At 39.8% G+C, this 26,229-nt stretch overlaps 1 protein-coding gene across 1 annotated transcript; it reads left to right on the top strand.

Annotated features, from left to right (window-relative positions):
- Positions 1-242: 242 nt before the first annotated feature.
- On the top strand, positions 243-21,568 carry LOC311590806 (pregnancy-specific glycoprotein 22-like; the record flags this gene model as incomplete). Its single annotated transcript, XM_084770064.1, has 6 exons — positions 243-267; positions 349-708; positions 2,357-2,716; positions 3,899-4,258; positions 5,250-5,482; positions 21,437-21,568. The coding sequence occupies 6 exons, from the start codon at positions 243-245 to the stop codon at positions 21,566-21,568; spliced, it is 1,470 nt and encodes a 489-aa protein (XP_084626190.1).
- Between the last annotated feature and the right edge of the window lie 4,661 nt (positions 21,569-26,229).

The following is a 26,229-nucleotide window of genomic DNA, read 5'->3' as shown; positions in this document are numbered from 1 at the left end:
CATAGCTCTGGTCATAGTGGACCAGATGTCACAGTATCTGGAAGATTATGTCATGGGTTTACTGGTAGCAAAAAGTGAACAAAGAAAACAGTCAGAAAATTGAGACTTTTTAAAGGAAGAGGTCAGTGAAGCATCCTCACACCAAATATAGGGACACGGAGGGGTGAGCCAGGCAGACACTTGAGCAGAGAATACCTAAGAGAGGTAAGTACACAGTGAGAGGCTCTGAGGGAATGGTGGTCATGTCGCTAACTTTCATTAAGGAGGGTAGGTACACACCTACCCACACACTTGAGTGATGATCACACCCACATAATATTAACATTTTCTCTCTCTCTTCCTTTTTAGCCTGCCTTTTAACCTGCTGGCACCTGTCCACCGCTGATGAAGTCAGCATTGAATTAGTGCCACCCCAAGTGGTTGAAGGAGAAAATGTCCTTTTCCTTGTTCACAATCTGCCAGACAATCTTAGAGCCTTAAGTTGGTTCAAAGGGAGAACAAATACGAGTCACGAAATTGCACTGTATACAATACATGCTAAAGAATGTGTGACAGGACCTGAACACAGCGGTAGAGAGACAGTGCACAGCAGTGGATCTCTGCGGATTCTCAAGGTCACCCAGAAGGACATAGGATACTACACCCTTCGAACATTTAATAAACAATCAGAAACGGTATCAATAACATCCACGTACCTCCATGTGAACAGTAAGTGATTTTTTGTGAACTTTGGGTGCTGGGTGGGGTTCATTCACTATATACACACACAGGAGTATCAGGTATGGCATATGGCCACCTCCCCTCTGCATTGTGTCCCCATGTTGAGGTTTGAGTATTTAGTGAAGACACATGGTGAAGAAGAAGAATAATGGCAAAACATCAGAATCCTTCATCGGACTTCACCATGCAGACAAGTGGACACATGGTAGGTAACTCAGCCAAAGATATCAGCCCCTGTCTAGACTCTTGGGAATCTCACTAGAAATGGGTTCGTGATAAAGACCCTGAGGAGGAAGATTGGCCTGGTTGAGGAAGCCATGGGCTCCTCACAAACAGGAATCTCTGGCTTCAGGTATCTGCCACAGATTCAAGTCCAGATGACCCTGAGAAGCAGTTTACAAAGGTTGGATTTTGACTTCCCATTGGCAGGGTACAGTGCTTTTTCATATTCAAAACCTTGTGCTGTGTAGAACCATCCATTGGGCTGCCATGGGAACCATGGTTAGGCTAGGTCTAGGCTAGGGAGGACACATTAGGTCACAGAGACCAGGGCTGCATATTCTGTACTCCTCTGCTAAGGGTGTACCATGTGTCAGGGGGCCCCTGATCACAGCTAATGAGGTTACAACTTTTCAGTGTATAAAAGGAGAGGGCTCACTTACTGTCTGGAGTCTCCTCAGGGGGACAAGAACCCGAGCAGTGTCTTGAAGTTGGAGGGGGATAGAGTCCCAGCAGCCTTGAGTCTCTTGCTGAAGAAGAAACAGTAAGGGGAGAGAGAGAGACTAGGCTTACACAGAGTTAATCAGCTGAGCACAATATTCTGAAGACTGACGTTCTCAGCTGTGACATCCCAAGTAAGAACCAAGCTGGTATTGAGCAATGACAGGACTCAGCTGACATAGGTGTTTGCTTCATTGTCTGATGACATGAGGACCAAGTAACAGAAGGCCTCTGACTTCCATCTAGGTACTGTGTACCGAACACACCAACCCACACTGAACCTAGTCCTTTTATTCAAATTCACACAAAAATATAATTTGTAAATAAGTGTAAAAAAGATAAGAGCAGTTGGAATGATTCAATACTGTATCACAAAACCTAAAGGTTTCTTAAATAATCCTTTGGGTATTCAGGATCCTGAAACATCATTCATTCACTTCATTCATTCATTCTCCACAGTTATCTGCGATTTTTTTTATAGATAGCGTTTTAAAATATGTGACAAGTCCTAGTTCTCACAATGCCCCAGTTCAAGTGCACTGGAAGACAGGTCAGTAGAGAAAGCTAGAAAGTGCAGTCAGGTGTCAAGAAACCACAAGAGTAACAGGACAAGAAGATAGTTGTTAAAGGCACAGGATATGTAGGGGAAGAAGTTGGGGAGACATCAGCCTACCACCAGACTACTGTAAATGTGAGCTGGGATCCGAGAGCAGCGAGCCAGTACCATGTTGACAATTGAAGATAGAGCACCAAAGAAAGAAAATACAAAAGTGAAGTGACACAAAATGGGATTGGGAGACACTCACCAGCACAGCTAGACTAAGAAATGTACACACTCTCCCAGAGCAGAGGGCCACATCTTACCAAAATGCAAAGGTCCCCATTCAGATGAATCTCTCTCCCTCTTCCTTTCTAGCCTTCCTTTGGAACTGTGGGCGCCTTGCCACCTCTGCCCAGCCCACTATTGAATCACTGCCACCTGTAGTTCCTGAAGGGGGACAGGTTATTCTAAAAGTTCACAATGTCCCAGAGAATCTTTTAGCCTTTGTATGGTTCAAAGGGAAGGCTGTGTTCTGGCACCTTGAGATTGGCCGATACATGTTGTCCACAAAATCAACTGTGTTGGGGCCTGCACACAGTGGTAGAGAAGAATTTTTGAGCAATGGAATCCTGCTGTTCCATAATGTCACAGAGGAGGATGCCGGATTGTACACTCTACGGATTCTGGGTACAGATATGAAAAGTGAAGAAGCACATGTAGAAATCCAGGTGGACAGTAAGTGATTGTCTGTGATTTCTCAGTGGGGACTGGGGCATGGACACACAGGACTGCCCTGCCTGATCTATGGCTACCTCTACTCTCCACCATCCTCATGTGGAGGTTTGAGCACATAGTGTAGTGAAAGCACAGTAGAGACAAATGGCCATAGTCAGACTTAGTTTTCTAACTCCACTTGCATCAAGAAAGTAACAGCCTCAGATGTCAGACTCCACCATTCTCTTGGGGCTCTAGACCAGGGAACCCCATACCTTATCATCTCTTCAAGGCTGTATGGAAGTGACCCAAGGGATCATTTTTTCAGTCCTCTCTTTTTTTATTACCTATTAAAAGTTGATAGGGAACAATGGGCTTTGACTGTTCATGTCAAACTGTGGTACTTACTGGTCCAAATTTAGAGTGTCATAAAAAAAATCCAGAAACTGGTGAAGAGGCCAGAGAGGCCTTTTTACTGGCTTGGTCATCATGACTTGTCAACTGGCTCTTTTATATTACCCACATCCCTGAGCCCGGGGGTAGAACTCCTTGCAGTGATCTGGAACCTCTGACATGTAAATATACATACATTTAATAGGCATGTTCACAGGCCAATCTGAGGGTGGAAGGTTCAACTGAGGCCTTATATTTCAAAAGAATCTACATTGTGTTAATTTGACATGAAATCAGGCAGCTTAATGCCTTTTGTTTTTCCAAGAGCTGGTCCTGCCCTGAAAAGCAGATTGCCTGTGGCTTTCACTCAACCCCAATCCTGTGGGCTACCAGGAAGATCAGCAAGAGCCCCTAGAAAGTGATATCAGGTGTTGACTGGAGCCAGAAATGAAAATAAAAAACAAAAGCAAAACAGAAACAGAAAGTAAAACTCTGGTGCTTGTAGAGTTCAGGAGAGGCATCATCTCATACACCAGTGTACTTGAGTGTGGGTGGTGTCTGCCTGAGAGTAGTGAAGGGGCAGCCATGTAGACACATGAGGGTAGAGCTTCATGCAGAGAAAACACCACTTTCAAGGACACTGAGGGAATGGAGGAGGTCATGGGGCTGACCATCATCATTTGGGATAGACACACCCACAGCTGCAACCCTAGGCTGAGTGAATAATCCATCTGTTCAGTACTGAGGTCAATCTTTCCACTAAGCCCAGTGATCTTTATTTGACGGGTTTTTTTTTCTTTTCCCTTCTAGCCGCTCTTTATAAGTGCTGCAACCCTCTCACCTCTACCAAAATCTTGACTGAACCAGTGCCCCGGTATGCTGCTGAAGGTGAAAGCGTTCTCCTGCTTGCTCATAATCTGCCAAAAGAGATGATATCATTTTCCTGGTACCGATCAATGTATAAGGTCCCAGCTTTTAAAATTGTGGAATACAACAGTATCAGAAATACCACCAACTGGTGGAATGAATCCACTGGAAGAGAGATAGTGTACGACGGTGGATCCCTGCTGCTCATGAACGTCACTCAAAATGATGCAAGAATGTACACACTAGAAACTTTAGACATATATCACAAAGTGGAAACATCACATGTGCAATTTCACATAAACAGTAAGTGACTATGGCCTCTGGATGTTGGGTATGACTTATCTTAATTCATACACTGACTGTGGGTACTAGGATGTGCCTGCTATCTCCCCAACTGTGTTGTGTCTCCACACTGGAGTTTGGGCACTTAGTGTAGAAAGCACATTGTGTAGATGAACTGCAGACTATCAGAATCCCTCACCTGTTTCCATCTCCACAGAAGAGAATATGTGTGGGATAGCTCAGCATAAGGGTGTCAGCCTCAGCCAGGCTCTTGTGGTGCTCACTATGCAGATGGCCCCAAGGGAGACTCAGTGGAAGTCAGGCAGGCACTGCATAGGGAAGCCACAGGGTACTCATAGAGAGCACCAGAAAGCCCTGGCTACAAAACTCTGTCCCTGGCTGGACTCTGGATGACACTGGGGAACATTTTGTCAATTACCTACGGTCCTAGTCCCATAGAGTATGAAACCAGCAGTGCACTGACAAGATAGGTGCAGTTATGTGGATCACTTGTGCTTCTCTTTCTCCTGAGTCTCAGTGGACAGCTGTCAGGACAGTAGACAACTGTTCTGATGCACTTAGGAGACTTACAGGAAGGACAGAGTTCCATAGCAGAAAGAGAAGGAGGCAGTTGCTCCATGTAGCTCCTTTTCCTCTTGGGTTCATCCCAGAGAACTATCTTCTGTGAGTAAATAATAACAGAAGCTGCTAATTTGATCAGCTCTCCCATCCCAAGGTCAGGCCATTCATTGTCCATACCCAGTCTTAACCCACAGACACAGCAGTGATCATTTATCATGTGCTCTAGTATATGGAAACTGAGACATAGGAAACACAGTGGTTGGATCAGGGCCACTTAGACTATGGGTGGCAGGTAAAAACACAAGATATGTCCATAGTCACAGTTCTAACTTATGCTTGAAGGCTTCATCAAGTATTAACTAAGGACGGGTTGGTTCGGCTCTTTGAAGGACTACTATCATTTGTCCCTTCCTCTGTTTTTTTTTCACAGAGCCTCTGACACAGCCCATTATAAAAGTCACTGACATTAGAGACAAAGGAAACAGATCTGTGATGTTCACCTGTGTTTCACCTGACATTGACACCTCCATAAGTTGGTTCTTCAATTACCACAGTCTGAAGATCACAGAGAGGGTGACACTGTCCCCAACAAGGTGTGGACTCAGAATAGATCATGTCAGGCAGGAGGATGAAGGAGAGTATCGGTGTTTGGTCACCAACCGAGTAGGTATAAAGGTCAGTCACCCAGTCATGTGGCCATGATGAGGAGTGACTCCTCCTCTCATCCTACAGCAGAAGGCCAGCATTTCTTTATTGATGGGTAAAACATTGAGGAAAATTACATGGTGAAAAAAAACCAGTTAGTACTCAGGTACAACCAGCATGGTGAGTCATACTTGTAATCCTGGGATACACGGGTGTATATGGACACGGGATTTAAAATGAGAGTCTGCCTGTAAAGGAAAGCAAAGACATCAATACAATAAACAGAAATGCAAAGGCATTAAGAGCTTAGGTTGTGGGTCTAACATTTAGCCAAGCCTCAGAATCCATGAGAACTACTTTCAGGAAACACCAAACTTTTGGATGCTCTGAGTCTGTTGTGAAAATGGTGCAGTGTTTGCGTAGAAATACATGCATTCTTTCATACGTTAAAACACACTCCATGTTTAACTAATTCACTTAATACCGATGCTGCCTAGACACCATTCATCATGTAAAATGAAGAAGATTGACATAAGAAAGGAATGCACATGTTTAACTGTGGACATAACTGGCTTCTAAATAGTTTTGATCTTCAGTTTTTTGATGCACGGGTATAAAAGCTTTTGTGTAAGGACTGATTCTACAGTTTCTACTCTGAGAATCACATTCACAAGGAGGTGTTGCATGCGATTCTTTTTCTTGTTAATATGTATTCCTTAGCTTTTTTATTCTTCTCTCATCTTGACCATAGTTTCCCCTCCCTCCACTTCTTCCAACCACCAACCTTCCCTCTGCCTCATATCTGCTCATCTTCCATTCCCCTTCAAAAATAGCAGGCTTCATGGGGATATCAATAGAACATGCCTTAACAAGCTACAATAAGACTAGGAACAAAGCTTCATATTGGGACTGGGTGATACACCCAGTAAGAGGGAAATGGTCCCAAGAGCAAGCAAGAGAGTCAAAGACATCTCCCACTCCCATTTTTAGGAGTCCCACAGGAACACTTAGCCACATAACCATATCTTACATGCAGAGGAACTAGATAAGACCTGTGCAGGGTCAGTGATCATCACTTTAGTCTCTGTGAGCCCCTATGAGTCCTGCTAAGTTGATTCTATGGGCCTTGTTCTCATGGTTTCATTCACCTTTCTTGTTCCTACAATCCCTTCTTCCCATCTTCTGTGGGGTGCCCATGGCTCCACCAAGTGTTTGTCTGTGTCTTTGCATCAGATGCTGGATTATGGATGCCTTTCTGGTGACAATTGTGCTGGGCACCAGTCTATGACTATAGCAAAATACTGTTAGTAATCATTTCATTAATTTTTCCAATTATGTTTGGGTCTATGCAGAATCTTTGGGCTGTCTCATCTCTGGTTCCCAGCCACCCAGGAACTGTTAGGCATTGGCTTTCTCTCATGGCATGGGCTTTAAGTTGGACCAGTCATTAGCTGGCCATTCCCACAAGTTATGTGCCACCATTGCCACATCTTGCAGGCAGGACAGCATGTAGGTCAAAGGTTTGTGACTGGGTTGGTGTCCCAGTCCCACTGCTAGCAATTTTGCACAGTTATAGAAGACGAACAGTTTAAGCTCCATATCCCTCATTATTAGAAGTCTTCTCTAGGGTCGCTTTTGAAGATCCCAAGGAATTTTCACTGCACTAAGTTTTCACATTGCTCCTAAAATTGTTCCCAATTCCAGTCACCTTTCCCAGTACTCTCCTCCTCCTCCCTTCCTCCTTCTCTCCATCCCTCACTCCACCCATCCTCCACTTCACCTGATCTCTTTTATTCCCACTCCTCCCTCACACACAGTCTACCCACAAAATCTACTCTATTTCCCCTCCATGTAAATCCATGGGTCATCCCTTGATGCTTACTTGTTACTTGGCCTGTCTACGCTTTTGACCAAAAAAAAAAAGACATCTAATTGTGGGCAATATTAGTTTCAGTTAGTTGGCAACCTTTTATTTCTTTGTGTTGCCTAACTGTTCTGTCTTGGACCTCTAAGATAATACTGAACAGAAGTGGCCACAGCAACACCCTTATGTCAAACCTGGTCTTAGAGGAAAAGCTGTCATGTGATCCCACTGAGTTCCGAGTTGGCTGTGGGTTTTGATGTGCACCCCTACTGCATCAGCATAGTCTTCTATCCCTAGTTTGGCTGTTTTCAACAATAAAACTTATTCTCATTTGCTGAGTGCAATTATTGATTCAGTCTTATGAGTTATTATTAGAATCAGTTTTGTGTTCCTTCATGCTTCCATCTCTGTAGGCTTTGGGATTCTAGGATTTTGTTTGACTGATGTTAATTCCTCTACACTTAGCCCATCACTATTGAGTACTTATGGAATTTTTATTGTTCTATAAAATGGACAGGTGGGCCTCAAATTTCACTTCTAGTGTTAATAATATCAATCTTTTTTAAACCAAAGTTAATCTAATGCCATTATCACTTTGAAGAACCAACTTTTTCCTTTAATAGAAAATAGATGATTTTCAACTTTTAAAAGCATTTCATTGACTGTGAGTTCTAAGTCATTTACTTCAATTCCCCATGGGGTAAGGGAGAGATGCCCTCCTCTGCCTTACCCCTCACCAACTGCACCAGGCAGGAGACCTGGCTCCCAGGTCATGAGAGCAGGACAGCTGGCTCTGCCCCTCACTAAATGCAACACTTAGGAGAGATGTCACTGCACCTTGCCTGGGCAGCAGAGTAGAACTGGCCCTGTAGGTAGGGATAAAGGTTGATTCATCTGCCCTTCCATTTGTATCCACTCTCTGTCTTTAGAAAATTCCCCTTAAATGAATTTTTTAATTTATCAAATAAATCTCAATGTGGAGGCTGTAGTGTGTCCCACAGTATACCCTTTTGTCCACAAATCTTTACTTAGAAATGTGTATTAGGGTGAGTAAATTGGTCTTTCTCAAGGCCTCTGCACATGATAGACAGGTGGCCTGGTTCAAGGCCTCTCCAACAATAGTAAGTGAGTGGCAGGGCCATCTCTCTGGTGCTCACATCTGCATTCCACCCAAACAAAAAGAATACACCTTCTTGTCATCAACTCACAGAACCATCTCTAAAATTGGCCATATACTTGGATACAAAGCAAACCTCAACAGATACAAGAAGATTGAAATATTACCTTTATTCTTATCAGACCACAATGGACTAAATCTGTAACTCAACAAAAACAGAAAGAAGAGAAAGACTACAAATTAATGGAACTGAGTAACTCCCTACTCAATGACCTCTGGGGAAGAGATGAAATTAAAAAAGAAATTAAAAACTTCCTAGAATCCAATGAAAATGAAGGCACAACATATCCAAACTTATGGGGCACAATGAAAGCAGTGCTAATAGGAAAATTAATAGCACTAAGTGTCTTGATAAAGAAATTGTAGAGATCCCATTCTAACAACATAACAGCTCACCTGAAAGCTCTAGAACAAAATGAAGCAGACTCGTTAAAGAGGAGCAGATGGCTGAAAATCATCAAACTCAGGGCTCAAATCAATAAATTAAAAACAAAGAGACCAATGCAATGAATCAACAAACCAAGAGCTGGTTCTTTGAGAAAATCAAGAAGATAGAGAAACTCTTAGCCAAACTAACTAAAAAGCAAGGAAAAAGTACTCTACTCAACAAAATCAGAAGTGAAACAGGAGACATGACGACTGGTACTGAGTAAATCCAAAGAATCACTAGGGCTTACTTTACTTATATGACACAAAATTTGAAAATATATATGAAATGGACAATTTTCTTGACTGATACCAACTATCAAAATTGAATCAATATCAGGTAAACAAAATAAATAGTCCTGTATTTCCTTAGGAAATAGAGGCAGTCATCAAAAGTCACCCAAGGCCCCCCCCCAAAAAAAAAACAAAAACAAAAACAAAAAACAAAAAACAAAAAAAAAACCAACCCAGCTCCAGATGGATTCAGGTCAGAAGTCTACCAGATCTTCAGAGAATACCTAATACTAATTCTCTTCAAACTATTCCACAAAACATAATCAGAAATAACATTACTAAACTCATTTTATGAGGCAAAAGTCACATTGATACCAAAGCCACAAAGACCCAACAAAGAAAGAAAATTTCAGAACAATTTCCCTTATGAACATAGAGGCAAAAATACTTGCAAACAGAATCCAAGAACACATCAAAAGTACCATTCACCATGACCAAGTAGGCTTCATATCAGGCATGCAGGAGTGGTTCAATATATGAAAATCCATCAATGCAATCCATAATATAAACAAACTGAAGGAAATAATCACATGACCATCTCTTTAGATGCTGAAAGAGTATTTGACAAAATCCAACACTCTTTCATGTTAAAAGTTTTAGAGAGATTGGGAATACAAGGCAATACCTAAACATTATAAGGCAATATAGAGAAAGCCTGTTGCCAACATCAAACTAAATGGAGAGAAATTAAATCAACTCCACTGAAATCAGGAACATGGCAAGGCTGTCAACTCTGTCCATTTCTCTTCAATATAGTACTTAATTCTGGTAAAACAAAAACTTCAAAAGATATATGTGGATAGAATTGACCCTAAACTTGGTTACATTCTGGTTATTTTGCCTTCAAAACATTCTCCTACTGGGCTTCTTATACAAAGGGAAGACAAATCATAAAATAGATATTTCTCACAAATAAACAAAACAAAAAATTGAAAACATACATAAAAAATTGACCACGTCCCCTGGATGGGGATGCCTGGTGTCACTCATTTACAGTATTTGAAAAAATGAGGTATGTACATCATACCATCGATACAAATTCAAGTTTTGAATGGACAACTGCCTTAAATTCTAAAAGGACTGACTATGTGATTACTCACTTACTGTAAATAATAACATTTATGGAAATGTACAAATTAAGACTAACAATGCTCCTACATATGTGTCCTTTAAGATAAAAAACTTCTTTATATATTATAATATAAAACATGTTACTGCTATACCTCACAACCCCACAGGACAAACAGTTGTAAAAAGAGCTAATTGTATCTTTAAAAGATACTTATTAAACAAAAGGGTAGGGTAAAGACACCCAGGGATGTCTTTGTTGACTCTAAATTTTCTTAATGTTAATGATAAAAGAACATCAGCTACAGAGAGACATTGGGTGGTAAAAAGACTGAAGAACTGAGACAACCAATATTCTACAAAGATTTGTCAAGTATAAAACAAAAACCTACAATAATTTTGAGATGGGGTCATGAGTATACATATGTTTCCACAGAGAGTAAAAAAAATATGGCTATCAACAAAACTTAGATTAGATCTGACCATATAACAAGTGAATCTTAAGAGCTACCCTGGTTCTTACAAGAACTTGACATTGTTTCATACAGCTTAAAGAACTAATGCCCTCTTCTGGATTGTTAGTGTACATGTAGGCAGGGCCCTGTATTATTTACAAAACAAAACAAAACAACACTAAAGATAAAGCATATATATCCTTTATTATGTTGAAGAAAGTACCTTGTATCCCCGATCTCTCTAAGACTTTAAACATGAATGGGTGTTGTATTTTATCAAATGCTTTCTCTGCGTCCTAGGAGATGATCATGTGGTTTTTTATTTTCAGTTTGTTTATATGGTGGATTATATTGATGGATTTCCATATATTAAACCATCGCTGCATACCTGGAATAAAGCCTACCTGCTATATGCAGCAAGCCAATAGCCAAAATCAAAGTAAATGGTGAGATACTCAAGGAAATTCCTCTAAAATCGGGAACAAGGCAAGGCTGCCCACTCTCTCCATATCTCTTCAATACAGTACTGGAAGTTCTAGCCAGAGCAATAAGACAACAAAAGGAGATCAAGGGTATCCAAATGGGAAAGGAGGAAGTCAAATTAGCCCTATTTGCAGATGATATGATAGTCTACATAAGTGACCCTCAAAATTCCACCAGACAACTCCTACAGCTGATAAACACCTTCAGCAAATTGGCTGGATACAAAATTAACTCAAAAAAGTCTGTAGCCTTCCTATACACAAATGACAAGCTTGCAGAGGAAGAAATTAGGAAAACTACACCCTTAACATTAGCCACAAGCAATATAAAATATTTAGGAGTTACTCTAACCAAGCAAGTGAAGGACTTGTTTAAAAAATTTTTCAAAACTCTGAAGAAAGAGATTGAAGATGACATGAGAAGATGGAATGATCTTCCTTGCTCATGGGTCAGGAGAATTAACATAGTAAAAATGGTTATCCTACCAAAAGCAATCTACAGATTCAATGCAATCCCTATCAAAATACCTACACAATTTTTAAAAAGACATTGAAAGTTCAATTCTGAACTTCATATGGAAAAACAAAAAACCCAGAATAGCTAAAACAATCTTGTACAGTAAAAGATCCTCCGGAGGAATCTCCATACCTGATCTCAAGCTGTACTATAAAGCAACAGTAATTAAAACAGCATGGTACTGACACAGCAACAGGCGGGTTGATCAGTGGAATTGAATCAAAGACCAAGATATGAATCCACACACATATAGTCATTTGATTTTTGACAAAGAAGCCAAATCCATTCAATGGAAAAAGGATAGCATCTTCAACAAATGGTGCTGGTCTAACTGGATATCTATATGTAAAAAAATGCATCTGTATCCATATTTGTCACCTTGCACCAAACTCAAATCCAAGTGGATCAAAGACCTCAACATAAAACCAGAGACACTAAATCAGTTAGAAGAAAAAGTGGGGAAGAGCCTGGAACACATTGGCACAGGAGACAACTTTCTGAACAGAACACCAACAGCCCAGGCCTTAATGTCAACAATTAATAAATGGGACCTCATGAAGCTGAGAAGCTTCTGTAAGGCAAGAGACACTGTCAACAGAACAAAGTGACAGCCTACAGACTGGGAAAAGATCTTCACCAGCCCTACATCTGACAAAGGGCTAATATCTAAAATATATAAAGAACTCAAGAAATTAAACACCAAACCAAATAACCTAATTGAGAAATGGGGCTTGGAACTAAACAGAGAATTCTCAACAGAGGAATATCAAATTGTGGAGAAACTAAACTTAAAGAAATCCTCAACCTCCTTAGTCATCAGGGAAATGCAAATCAAAACAACTCTGGGATTCCATCGTACACCCATCAGAATGGCTAAGATTACAAATTCAAGCGACACCAAATACTGGCAAGGATGTGGAGAGAGAGGAACACTCCTTCATTGTTGGTGGGAATGCAAACTAGTACATCCATTTTGGAAATCTGTCTGGTGCTATCTCAGAAAATTGGGAATAGGGCTTCCTCAAGATGACTCCTTGGAATATAACCAGAAGATACTACAGCACACAACAAGAAAATTTGCTCAACCATGTTCATAGCAGCCTTATTCATAATAGCTAGAACATGGAAACAGCCTAAGTGTTCCTCAGTAGAAGAATGGATAAGGAAACTGTGGTACATTTACACTATGGAATACTACTCAGCTATTAAAAACAAGGAATTCCCAAAATTTGTGGATAAATGGATTGATCTAGAAATGATCATAATGAGTGAGTTAACCTAGAAGCAGAACAACTCAAATGGCATATACTCACTTATATCTGCATACTAGCCCAAGGGGCATGTCCCATGAAAATCTTCACTTATCAGGAAACTGGAACAGAGGGGGAGGACATCCTCTTGGGACTCTAGATGAGAGAAGTATGGGAGAATAGCAAAGTAGAAGAATCTAGAGGGTCCTAGAAACCCACAAGAAGAACATTACGATAGACAGATTTGGGACCAAGGGTTCCACTCAAACTATGGCTCCAGCCAAGGACAATACAGGCTGTAAACTTCAAACCCCTACCCAGATCTACCCAATGGACAGGACATTCTCCACAGTTGAGTGGAGAGTGGGGTATGACTTTCACATGTTCTCTGGTGCCTCATATTTGATCACGTCCCCTGGAGGGGGAGACCTGGTGGCACTCAGAGGAAGGATAGCAGGTTACCAAGAAGAGACTTGATACCCTATGAGCATATACAGGGGGAGGAAGTCCCCCTCAGGCACAGTCATAGGGGAGGGGAGTAAGGGGAAATGGGAGGGAGGGAGGAATAGGAGAATAATAAGAAAAAATTAATGAAATAAAATTAAAAAAAAACAGACAGCCTGGGTGATGTAACAAAAAAAATGTCTCCAGCACCCCAAACAAGGTGCCTCAACTGTTGTTTCCTTAAAAAATTATATAGCACTAATATGCCTATACTAATGATTTTAAAAGTTTGCTTACTTTAACAAAAAACAGGAGAACAATAAAGGCGAAACAGACAGCCTGGGTGATTCAACCCCAACAAAATGCCTCTGGCACCCCAGCAAGGTGTCTCAACTGTTGCTTCCTTAGAAAATTATATATTTACTAACATACCAAACTAATGATTTCAAAAGTTTGCTTACTTTCAAAACAAAAAACAGGACAATGATAAAGATCGAACTTCTGCCTCTGGCACTACTGTTTCCTCCAAAGATTACATACATATTAGCCACAAAACAGCTAGCCAAAAGGATCAATCCCAAAAACAGATTCAACCATGTTTTCCAATACCTGGCCAATATACCATTTTTCTAGAGTACCCCAAAAACGTTTTTCTACTAAACAACACAAAGTAATTTTGAAAACATGATGGCTCCATTCCCAGTAAGTGGAATGGATGTTTTAGGTGGGTTACCAATTCTCATTTTTGCCTAATGGGGGGGTGTTACAATTTATAAAAGTTTCATTTGGGGATTTCTTTCTTCTTTCTTTCTCTCTTATCATTCTATCCTATCTAATATTAAGAAAAAGGGGGCAAGGAAGGGAGGGTATAGGTTTATAAAATAAAAGGTAGATTATTAAATCTACTAACTTCAAAAATCTTACATTGGTATTATAGATTAATAAAAATTAATTAAAACATTTGATTGATAAATATTTAAAACTATTTTATTCAATTCTTCCTTCACATTGATAAAAACTTAAATTGTATATTGCTATTCATTTTTTGCCTTATGTATTGTATGTTATATGTTGACAAAATATTATTTATTATATGTTAAAAACTTAAGATCATTTTGTTCAATGTTTATTTCATGTATTATTCATGTGCCACTCATTCAAAAAGGTAATGTCTTATAAAAACTATTAATCTGTACAAAAAGATCGGAGATAAAATTTGGTATTTAGTTACCTTAAATCTTACTAGATACTAAGTTACTTTGTCATAAAGCAGGTTTATTTAATTTCTTGTACATGTCTTCAAAAAATAGATTGATAACTGTAAAAATAAATAGAGAATTGATCTTCAAACTCTTCAGAGATCCACAAAATATGACATTTAATGATAAGGGCTTTCCTGGCAGAAAAAGGCATCTGCTCCTGGCCACATCTCCATATACATCATTAAAGATGGGGACATCAAGAGACAAGGATGACAAAATGGTCACTAGACTGAGAAACTGCTCTCATCTCTACTTCTGATGACAGGCTAACTGTCCATTATTATGAATAATGATGCTAAAAAGTTAACTGTCCAACTTTAAAGAAACTACGTGGACCAAACTGTCAAAATTCCTGCTTCAAATAGCAGTTTGTTAAATGTTTTGGGCCGATAAGACTGAAGACTGATTGCCCCAATGATTAAAAATAAATCCAGTGACTGTCCAAGTGGTCTGCTCTCTCTGTCCTATCCACACTTAAAAGTTGCCCTCCAACACTTCCCTTATTAGAATAAATTTCCTTCTTGGGTCTCTGATGAAATTAAAGACTAAATATACACAGTGGTACTAAGAGCTTTAGTTTAAAAATTAAAAACACATTTATAAATTCATAATTACAATTTCTCATAAAGAAAAAGGACTCTCCTTTAGTAAGATAGTAAAATACTTTCTCCCAGGTTAACAAATATAAAAGAAGTTGGTTATGTATTTAATACCTGGTGATTCTGTAGATATGTATATTTGTATATATAGTTCTTAATTATTTTTTAAAAGGGAGATGTGTAAAAAAGATTGTAAGCTTTATCACAGGTAAAAGCTATCTTGACAGGCTTTACCCTTAGACACAACATGAATACTCCCTGATATTAACCTTGAGGTAGACTGGGTGGAACCATCCTCAGCCTGAAATTCAGGAAGGGAACCTGGGGACTCCACCTAGATTATAATATTTCTAATCAACCCTCGATGAGAAAAGAGACCGGCCCTTGCACGTGAGAGAAGATACATGCAACGAGGACAAAAAAAAGTTCAGACCGCACTCAAGTACACATAGATTTAAAAAAATCAGTAAACAGGCTGGACCAACACACAGGCCAGAGACAACTAGAGACCCATCTCATAAAACAGATACTGAAAAGTTCACTCTTGTTTCCCTGCTCCAGGAGTTATTGATTATATCATCTGCCCCTAATCTCACCCCATTGGGTCCATTAGAGAAATAATTCTCAGATGGATTTGCCTTAGATCCTAGGTATTAGTAATAATTGTCTACTATGGAGTAGGATAGCACTCCAAAGCGCTATCCTAGATCTGCCAAACACACATTTCCCTTCCCACCAGAGTTCCAGCAAGTTTTTGCTCTTTGCCTTCCACTCATCAGATATGCCTCTGAAAACATCCACCTAAGAAGGCTGGAGAGAGAATTCAGTGGTTAAGGGAACTGAATGCTCTTGTATAGGAGGCAAGTTCAGTTCCCAGCACAATCATAGCAGCTCATTACCATCTCTAACTGCAGTTCCAGCAAATCCAAAGTCCTCTTTTGTCAGTCATACTTGTGGTGCACAGATATTCATTCAGCCAAAATATCTCTACACATATAAATGAAAAGAAAGTAAGCAACTATCTGAATTTCAGGAAGTACCTCACATGCATGGCCCTCACACATGGGTAGCAGGGCACTACAGGCTGGTGAGAAATTAATGCCTCTATTTCAAGCCTGCCAGTCCCCATTTAATCTCCTATATCAATATTAGACTTGTCCTTTGCCATTTGGGGACTGGTGCCTCATGTTAGTCACTATCAAACATCTGGGTGGTTTGGCTCATGTTATGCTCTAGCCTGGGTACCTAGCTGGATACCAAGCCTGCTCCTTGTCTCTCATGTTAGATTTCTGTACACACAAGTCCTAAGGACAGGCTGTGGGATCTTCTCAGGGAAGCTCAGTGGGCAGTCTTACTTTGTCCTTTCTGTAGTGTAAGTCCTGAAGAGCAACACTTTGCAAGACTCTGCCCCACACTTACGCATAGATTTCAGTGCAACTGGACAGACAAAACACTTTATGGTGCCGTGCACCTGTGGGTCAGTGGGGACCATGAGAAACACTGAGGCTTTTACCTCACCTCCTAGGTGAAGGGCTTTCGTAGGCCTGAGCATGGCAAGCACAGACCTGGACATGTCAGTCAAACACGGCACTAACAAGTTTTGCCTTTTACCCTTCTCCCTTTGCTAGAAACCATTGAAATTCATTCCTAAAACTACCCCTGAATGTTTACTCCATCCATGGCCACTTCCTGCTTCTTTGTTTGACTACCAAAATCTAGCCAGTAATGTTTTATATTCACCAAATCTAATCAAAATTAATCGGTTCATCCTAAGATTTTTTTTCTGTTTTACCTTTATGCCCAGTGTCTCACTCTAGCATCCACAGAATACCTCTGAGATATGCAGATTGTCATCAGTGATTAGGGAGTGTCTTTCTCTCTTTTGGAGTCAGTTGGCAATGGTGACTAGTGTTTTCCTCTCATTTGGGGTTAGTCAGTGTCTGACCTCTCTTTTTCTTGTTCTATACCTGTATTCAAAAACCTTTTAAGTTTGGAGACTGCAAGAGCCCAGGCACTAATGGTAGTTAATTAAAGTACAGAAAAGAGGGGAAGGAGACACGGTTTCCCCTCTGTAGCTGAGGATGGACTGTTCTGCCACAGATGAGTAAAACTTTTGATCACTTTTTCCCCCTGCAGTTAGGGAAGCAGTTCTAGACTGGGTGTGAATGAGGCCCTTTGATCTAGGGAACAACTCAGAGGGCCCTAGGCTAAAGTATGCCTGCTTATCTGAGGGCCCTGAGTCTGTTAACTTCTTCATGGATCTATTGGCTAACAAAATCGAGAGAAAGAAAGGAAGAAGACCATTCTCTCTCTCTCTCTCTCTCTCTCTCTCTCTCTCTCTCTCTCTCTCTCTCTCTGAAATGGATGAGGAGGCACATGGCCCCAGCAAACTTTATAGCCCTGATTATACCCTGAACAAAAGCTCTCTACATTAGAGAAAGGATCATTTCATAGTCAAAAGGATTTTTTCACAGAGACAGACAAAACCTTTACAATGGGAGAGATTTTAGTAACTACATGTTTCCGTACTAAGCTAAACACTTCTTTATCTAGGCTGGCATTCCAAGATATAAAGTCGACCTGAAATGACAGTATTTTATATCATAAACTGACAAAGCAAACAAAAAAGGTTGTATTTCTTTTAAAAATTCATTTTATTTTTAATTTGCTCACTTTACATCCTGATTGTAGCTCCCTCCATTATCACCTCCTGGTCCCACCCTTCCTCCCTCCTTCGTACCCTCTCTTTCTCCAATAGTCTTTAGAAAGGGAGAACCCTCCTCTCCTATCACTGGACCTTAGTCTATCAAGTCTCATCTGGACTGCTTGTTTCTTCTTCCTCTGTGGCCTGGTGAGCCTGCCCTGCCAGGTAGACATGACCAAAGTTTGGGGGCCAGAGTGCATATCAGAAATAGTTCCTGCTCCCCATACTGTGGGACCCACAAGGACATTGTGCTGCTACATCTGAGCAGAGGGTCTAGGTCCACATCATACATGGTCCCTGGTTGGTACATCAGGCTCTGTACTGTAGTATTGTTATCCTGTATTATGAGACTAATATCTGTTTATGGGTGTGTATATACCTGTGTCTCTTTCTGGGCCTGGGTTACCTCACTCAGGATGATCTCTTTAAGTTCTATCAATTTTCCTGAAAATTTCAAGATTGCTCTGTTTTTAATAACTGGGTGGTATTCCATTTTTTAGAAGTACTACAGTTTCTTTATCCATTCTTCAGTTGAGGTACATCTAGGTTATTTCCAGATTCTCCCTATTAGGAATAAAGCTGCTATGAATATAGTTGAGTAAATGTTCTTGTTGTGTGGTGGAACATCACTTGTGTATATGCCCAGGAGCGGTATGGCTAGGCCTTGAGGTAGAATTATTACCAGTTTCTTGAGAACATGCCAGATTGATTTCCAACGTAGTTGTAGGAGTTTTCACTCCCAATAGCAGTAGAGGAGTGTTCCCCTTTCTCCACATTGTCTCCAGCGTGTGTGTGTGTGTGTGTGTTTCACTTTGGCTTTTGCTATGGTAAAATTTATTTCTTGTGATTTTACGAGTGGGGTTAATCTCCTTGGGTTCCCAAAGTGGTTGTACAAGTTTGCACTCTGAGCAGGAATGATGGAGTATTCTCCTTTCTCCACATCCATGATGTAATCTGTAATGAAAAACATTGAACTTGACTTTAAATAAAGTTCTGCGGTTAGAGAGAGAGGGGGGCGGGGAGAGAAGAAAAAATAAAGTTCTCTGGGCTTGAAAACCTTTACATTTGCACAGCAATTTATGCCTCGGTGTCAAAATTTCTTTTCTCCTCTGTTCCTCATTCTCCCTTCAAAAATTAGTTCCCTATGACTAATTGTTTACTGACAGTTGGTCATTTATTCAGCTGTTCCCCACTTACCAATCCTCCCTACCACAGAACCATCAAGACATTCTGTTTTCTGATCATGAAGCTGGTCTGTGGGACTCTACCCTAAAGGCTCCCAGCTCATGACTTACCTCACCTGGTGATTGGGTTCTTCTGTGATACAATTGAAGCCACAAGAAGGAGGTGATGCCCATGCCTGGGAAGCCTGACCAAGTAGGATGAAACCAGGATTTTCATGATGTGGTTTCCATTATTCCACACAATGTCAGTTTTGTCAGGGGCATCAGAGTGTCCCTGGGCTCAGGATCTTGGAATTGCAAACAGGTGGAAATCCTGAATATCCACCTCAGATCTGTAGCCTGACTCTGAAGGTCTAGCTGTGAGGGGCTGTGATGCAGGCATATGTGACTGTGAAACTGGATGGAGAGGGACACCGAGTTGGAGAATGAAGAACTTCTGGTAGACTATCGCTGTGGAGGGGCAGGACTTAGCTGAAACAGCATAAAGCCACCCGTGTGGGAACTGCATCTCTACTGAGTCATTATGTTAATCAGGCCAGCCTGCAGAATTGCCTGAGAGGGTTTGCCTTGATTGTTTTAATGAATGCAGAAGGGTTGAGACACTTAGTATAGCTCTACCCCTATACAGGTGGTGTGGGATGTCTAAGAAATATAGCTAAGGTTTAGAGAGAGAGAGAGAGAGAGAGAGAGAGAGAGAGAGAGAGAGAGAGAGAGAGAGAGAGACGATAGCAGCTTTCTCCTTTAATTCCTGCTTTGAACACCCTACATTTAATTCTATGTTGCCTTCTCTTAGTGATGGGTGTGACCTCAAGGAATGACGCAAGTTATGCTGATATTAACATATTTATCACATGAGTGGAAAGGCAACTAGAACACAGAATATTTAGTGGAGAATATTTAGCATATCCTTATGGACCATTAATAACGTTCTCTGTATTTGTATACATAAAATTTCGTATATTTTGTGCAAAGAGAAAAGACCAAGATACAGTCATGCCAAGTGCAGGTGCAACCCCTCTTCTGGCATACACTGCCTTGAGCCTCCAGAGATTTTCCTTTGAGGGTTTTGAAAAATTCAGACCCTCCTGAGTCTGCCCATTCTCTGGATGCATATTTCTGTCTCTAGACCAGTAGTTACTAGAAAAAATACAAACTCTACCCTTGCTCACCTGACACAGCCCAGAGTCACAGTGAGAGGGATGACTAGCTCTGCAATGCACCTGTGCCAATGTTTCAGGCCAGGTCATAGCAGTAGAGCCTGGTGACCATTCCTGTTGTAGCCACAGACATAAGCTTCAGGTCTCCTATTGTGTTCTCTACAGGGCACCATAAGACCTGAGTCCACACTCAGAATATTATTTCACTACTTATATGTATCACAGTTTTGTTATCGCTTCATCACTTGAAGGAAGTATAAGTTGCTCCCATTTTCTAGCTATTATGAATACAGTAACAATGCACATGGCTGAACAGGTATCTGTGGAGTAAGTAGGATGTCAAGTCGTTTGGCCAAATGGTGAGAATGGTGTACTTTGTCACGCAGTGGATTTGTTTTCATTTTTCTTTTGATGTTCTTCACTTGTATCATGTAGGCTCTGTCTGCATTTTTTCTAGCACTTTCAGTACCTAACATCTCACATTTAGGTATTTGATCTATTTGGAGTTAATTTTTGTGCAGGGTGATTGATAGTAGCCTAATATAATTCTTCTACATTTATTTTTCCTAACAGCACTTGTTGAAGATGCTGTCCCTTCTCCAGTGCATGTTTTTAGCATCTTCATCAAATATCAGATGGCTGTAATTACATACACTCAAATTTGGGCTCCTCTATTTTGTTCCATCAGTTGAAATGTCTGGTTTTGTTCTAGTACCATTTGTTTTTATTACTATAGCTGTTTCATATTTTTTATTTATTGATTTTTAATTATGTTTCTTTTTTAACATATGCATTTATATTACTACACATGAATACATCAAACTACATACAGAAAGAGGAACCATGAGACAATCATGAGGTATATAAATGTTATTTGTCCAACTTGAAGTAAACATCTTTCCTAATTTTACTGCCTGAGCAGTCACTCAACACTCTTTGTAATGTTGGAGTTTCATCTTCTGCTTTCTAGGCCAATATCTCTGCCAGACATATCTTTGAGGCAGGAATTACTGAGGATTTGCTTATCCTACCTTGGCAGAGAACAGCAATCTGCTCTGCCTAAATCTAAGCTTGCCCATTTTTATACAGAATTCTGTCTTTGGCATAAAGGAGGACTCTCCTGCAGACTTCTGGGAAGAGCCTATCATAACCGTAGTCTTCATCCCTTTCTACTGTGCCAAGGGACAGTGCGGAAGTAGTGGACTACCAAATGCATGGTAGAGGTCCAGCAGCAGCAGCAGTTTCCTTCTTGCCTTCGTGTGGAAAAATCATCTAATTATTGGCTACAGCTGAAAAAGGGGTCTCGGATCTTGCCTCTGTTTTCCTTGACTAGAGCATCATTTTGTGATGTCGCCCCTGTGCCTCGATCCACAGGCCTTGGCAGTCTCCCTACGGAGCTCTTGCTCCCTCCTAGACATTCATTCCCCAAGTTTTACCTACAACTCTCAGCACTCTGTCCATTGTCCAGCTTCAAATCTCGGTAACTGTCCCTATACACCCCCCCGGGGTGGAGCCTCTCAGAGGACATCTAAGTTGGTCTAAAATCTACTTATAATTGAGTATACAGTAGGCATGTCTTTTGGGGTCTGGTTTAACTCACTTAGGATGATCATATCCAGTTATACCCATTTGCCCGCAAATTTCAAGATTTCCTACTTTTACTAGCTGAGTAATATTCCATTGTGTAGATATATCACAGTTTCTTTATACATTCTTTGGCTGAGGGACATCTAGCTATGAACATAGCTGAGCAAATGTCCTTGTTGTATGATAGTGCATCTTTTGGATATATGCCCAGGAGTGGCATAGCTTGGATCTTGGGGTAGAACTACCCCTAATTTTCTGAGAACGTGCCATATTGATTTCCAAAGTGGTTGTACAAGTTTGCACTCCCTCCAGTAGTGGAAGTGTGTTCCCTTTCTCAACATCCTTGTAAGCACGTGCTGTCACTAAAGTTATTGATCTTTGCCATTCACATTGGTTTAAGGTGGAATATCAAAGTCATTTTGATGGGCATTTCCTTGGTGACTAGGGATATTGAGCATTTCCTTAAGTGTTTCTCAGCCATTTGATATTCTTCTATTAGAATTCTCTGTTTAGTTCTGTACCCCGTTTTAAAATTGGATTATTTTGTTTGGTGGTGTTTAAATTCTTGAGTTCTTTATATATTTTAGATATTAGCCCTTTATCAGATGTAGGGTTGGTAAAGATCTTTTCCCAATCTGAAGGCTGTCACTTTGTTCTGTTGACAGTGTTTTGCCTCACAGAAGCTTTTCAGTGTCATGATGTCCCATTTATTAATTCTTGATCTTAGAGCCTGAGCTGTTGGTGTTCTTTCAGGAAGTTGTCTCTTGTGCCAGTGAGTTCTAGTCTTTTTTCCAGTTTTTCCTCTAAAAAATTCAGTGTGCCTGGTTTTACCTTGAGGTCTTTAATCCACTTGGACTTTAGTTTTGTACAGGGTGATAAATATGGATCTATTTGTATTTTGTACAAGTAGACATTCAGTTAGACCTGCACTATTTGTTGAACACACTATCTTTTTTCCATTGTATGTTTTTGGCTTTCCTGTTAAAAATCAAATGACCATAAATGTGTGAATTTATTTCTGGGTCTTCACTTTAATTCCATTGGTCAACTGCCCTATTTCTATGTCAGTGCCATGCTATTATTATTACAGTTGCTCTATAGTACAACTTGAGATCAGGGATGAAGATTTCTCTGTCAGATCTTTTATTGTACAGGACCATTTTAGCTATCCTAGATTTTTTCCATATGAAGTTGAGAATTGATCTTTCCAGTTCTGTAAAATATTATGATGGTATTTTATATGTATTGCATTGATTCTGTAGATTTGCTCTTCATAGAATGGACATTTTTACTATGTTGATTATCCCAGTCCATGAAAAGGGCATATATTTCCATTTTCTGAGATCTTCATCAATTTCACTTGCTAGATTATATTTCACCAAGATACTTTATATTATTTGAGACTATTGTGAATGGAGTGATTTTCCTAATTTCTTTCTTAGCCCTTTTGCCATCTATATACAGGAGGTCTACTGACTTTTTGTGTTAATTTGGTATCCTGCCACTTGGATGAATTTGTTTATCAGCTGAAGGAGTTCTTTGGTATAATTTTGAGGGTCACTGATGTATACATCATATTATGTGAAATACTGAAAGTTTAACTTCTTCCTTTCTATTTGTATCACATTGATCTCCTTTAGCTGTCTCATTGCTCCAGGTAGGACTTCCAGCATGATGTTAAAAAGAAATGAAGAAGGGACAGTATTATCATGTATCCTGATTTCAGTGGGATTGGTTTAAGTGTCTCTCCATTTATTTGATGTTGGCTATAGGCTTGCTGTATATCTGTATATTACCTTTACTATGTTTAGGTATGTGACTTGTATATAAGATCACTCTCAGACATTTAACATTAAAGGGTATTGGATCATGTCGAATGTTTTTCAGCATCTAAAGAAAGATTCATGTGGTTTTTTCCTTCACTTCGTTTATATGCTTGATTACATGGTGGATTTCCCTATATTGACCCACTGCTGCAAGCCTGGGATGAAGCCTACATTGTCATAATGGATGAGAATTTTGATGTGATCTTGGATTTGGTTTGTCAGAATTTTATTGATTATTTATGCATCTATGTTAATTAGGGAATTTTTCTGAAATTCTCTTTCTTTGTTGGGTCTTTGTGTGGCTTAGGTATTAAGTTAACTGTGGTTTCATAGAATGAGTTTGGTAGTGCTCCTTCTGTTTCTATTTTGTGAAATAGTTTGAGGACTATTGCTATTAGTTCTTCTTTGAAGGTCTGGGAGAATTCTGTGCTGAATCCATCTGGCCCTGGGCTTTTTTTGTTGTTGCTGATGGGAGAATTTTGATAACTGTGTCTATTACCCTAGGGGATATAAGAATATTTAATTGGTTTGGCTGATCTTGATTCAACTTTGGTAACTGAAATTTATCAAGGAAATTGTCCATATCATTTGGATTTTCAAATTTTGTGGTGTATGGGTTTTTGATGTAAAACCTAATGATTCTTTGTATTTCCTCTATATCTGTTGTTATTTCTCCCATTTAATTTCTGATTTTTTCAATTTGTGGACTCTCTCCTTGCATATTAGTTAGTTTAGCTAAGGGTTTGTCTACCTTGTTGATTTTCTCAAAGAAGCAGTTCTTGGTTTTGTTGATTCTTTGCATTGTTTTCTTTGTTTCTAATTTATTGATTTCAGCCCTGAGTTTGATGATTTTCTGCCACCTACTCCATTGAGTGTGTCTACTTTTTTTGTAGAGTTTTCAGGTGTTCCATTAAATTGTTTCTATATGATGTCTCTATATTTTTAAAGGCACATAATGCTATGAACTTTCCTCTTAGCTATTTCAATGTGTCCCAAAAGTTTGTATATATTGTCCATTCATTTTCATTGAATTCTAGGAATTATTTCATTTCATTGTTTATCTCATTCCTGACCCAGTTGTCATCGAGTAAAACATTGTTCAGTTTCTATGTGTCTATAGGCTTTTTGTTAATTCTATTGTTGTTGATGGTCAGCTTTAGGCCATGGTGGTCTGATAAGATACAGCGGATTATTTCAATTTTTTATCTGATGAGGTTTGTTTTGTGACCAATTACATGGTCAATTTTGTAAATGGTCCCTTGTGGAGTGGATAAGAAGGTAAATTCTTTTCTGTTTGGGTAAAAAGTTCTGTGGATGTCTTTTATGTACATTTGATTCATGGCCTCCATTGGCTTGATTATTTCTCTATTTAGTTTCTGCCTTGAAGATCTGTCCATTGTTGAGAGTAAGGTGTTGAGGTCTCCCACTATTATTATGTTGTGATCTATGTGTGATTTATACTTTAAAATTATTTCTTTTATGAATGTGGGTAGCCTAGCATTTTGGGCATAGATATTCGGGATAGTAATGTCCTTTTGGTGGATTTTTCCTTTGATGGGAGCAAAGTGTCTTTTTCCATCTTTCTTGATCAATTTTAATTGAAAGTCTACTTTATCAGATATTAAAATGACTACCCACACTTGCTTCCTTGGGCTGTTTGCTTGTAAACTTTTTCCATCCCGTTTCTCTTAGGTAACATCTATCTTTGTTGCTGAGATGTGTTTCTTGAATGCAACAGAATGATGGATCTTTGTTTTCATATCCATTTTGCTAACCTTGTCTTTTTACTTGGGAATTGAGGTAATTCATGCTGAGAGATATTTGTGACCAAAAGTGATTGGAACTCTTGATTGTGGAGTTGGTGGTGATTGTGTGTGGCAGTGTCTGTTTTGGTTTTGCTGTTGTGACTTTATGTATAAACTGCATTTTCTTGGGTGTGGTTGACCTCGTTGTGGTGAAATTTTCCTTCTACTGTCTTCTGTAGAGCTGGATTTGTGTTTAAATATTGTTTAAATATGGTCTTGTCATGGAAAATCTTGTTTTCCCCATCTATGGTGACTGAAAGTTTTGCTGTATATAGTAGTCTGGGTTGGCATCTGTGATCTTTTGGTGTCTGGATGATCTCAGCCCAGGCACTTCTGGCTTTCATTGTCTCTGTTGAGAAGTCAGGTGTAATCCTGATGGGTCTGTCTTTATATGCTACTTAGCCTTTTCCAATGATGCCTTTAATATCTTTCCTTGCTCTGCAGATTTAGTATTTTGATTATTATGTGGCAGGAGGAATTTCTATTCTGGTCTACCCTATTTGGTATTCTCTAGGCCTACTATTTGTTCCAGGGTATCTCTTTCTTTAGATTGTGAAAACTTTCCTCTATGATTTCCTTGAAAATATTTTCTGGTCCTTGGAACATTGCACCTTCCTTTTCTTCTACTCCTAAAATCCTGAGGTTGTGTCTTCTCATGGTGTCC

The sequence above is a fragment of the Acomys minous genome (genome assembly GCF_964271855.1).
Source record: "Acomys minous genome assembly, chromosome: 20".
Classification (NCBI taxonomy): domain Eukaryota; kingdom Metazoa; phylum Chordata; class Mammalia; order Rodentia; family Muridae; genus Acomys; species Acomys minous.
This window is presented reverse-complemented; position numbering and strand designations above follow the sequence as displayed.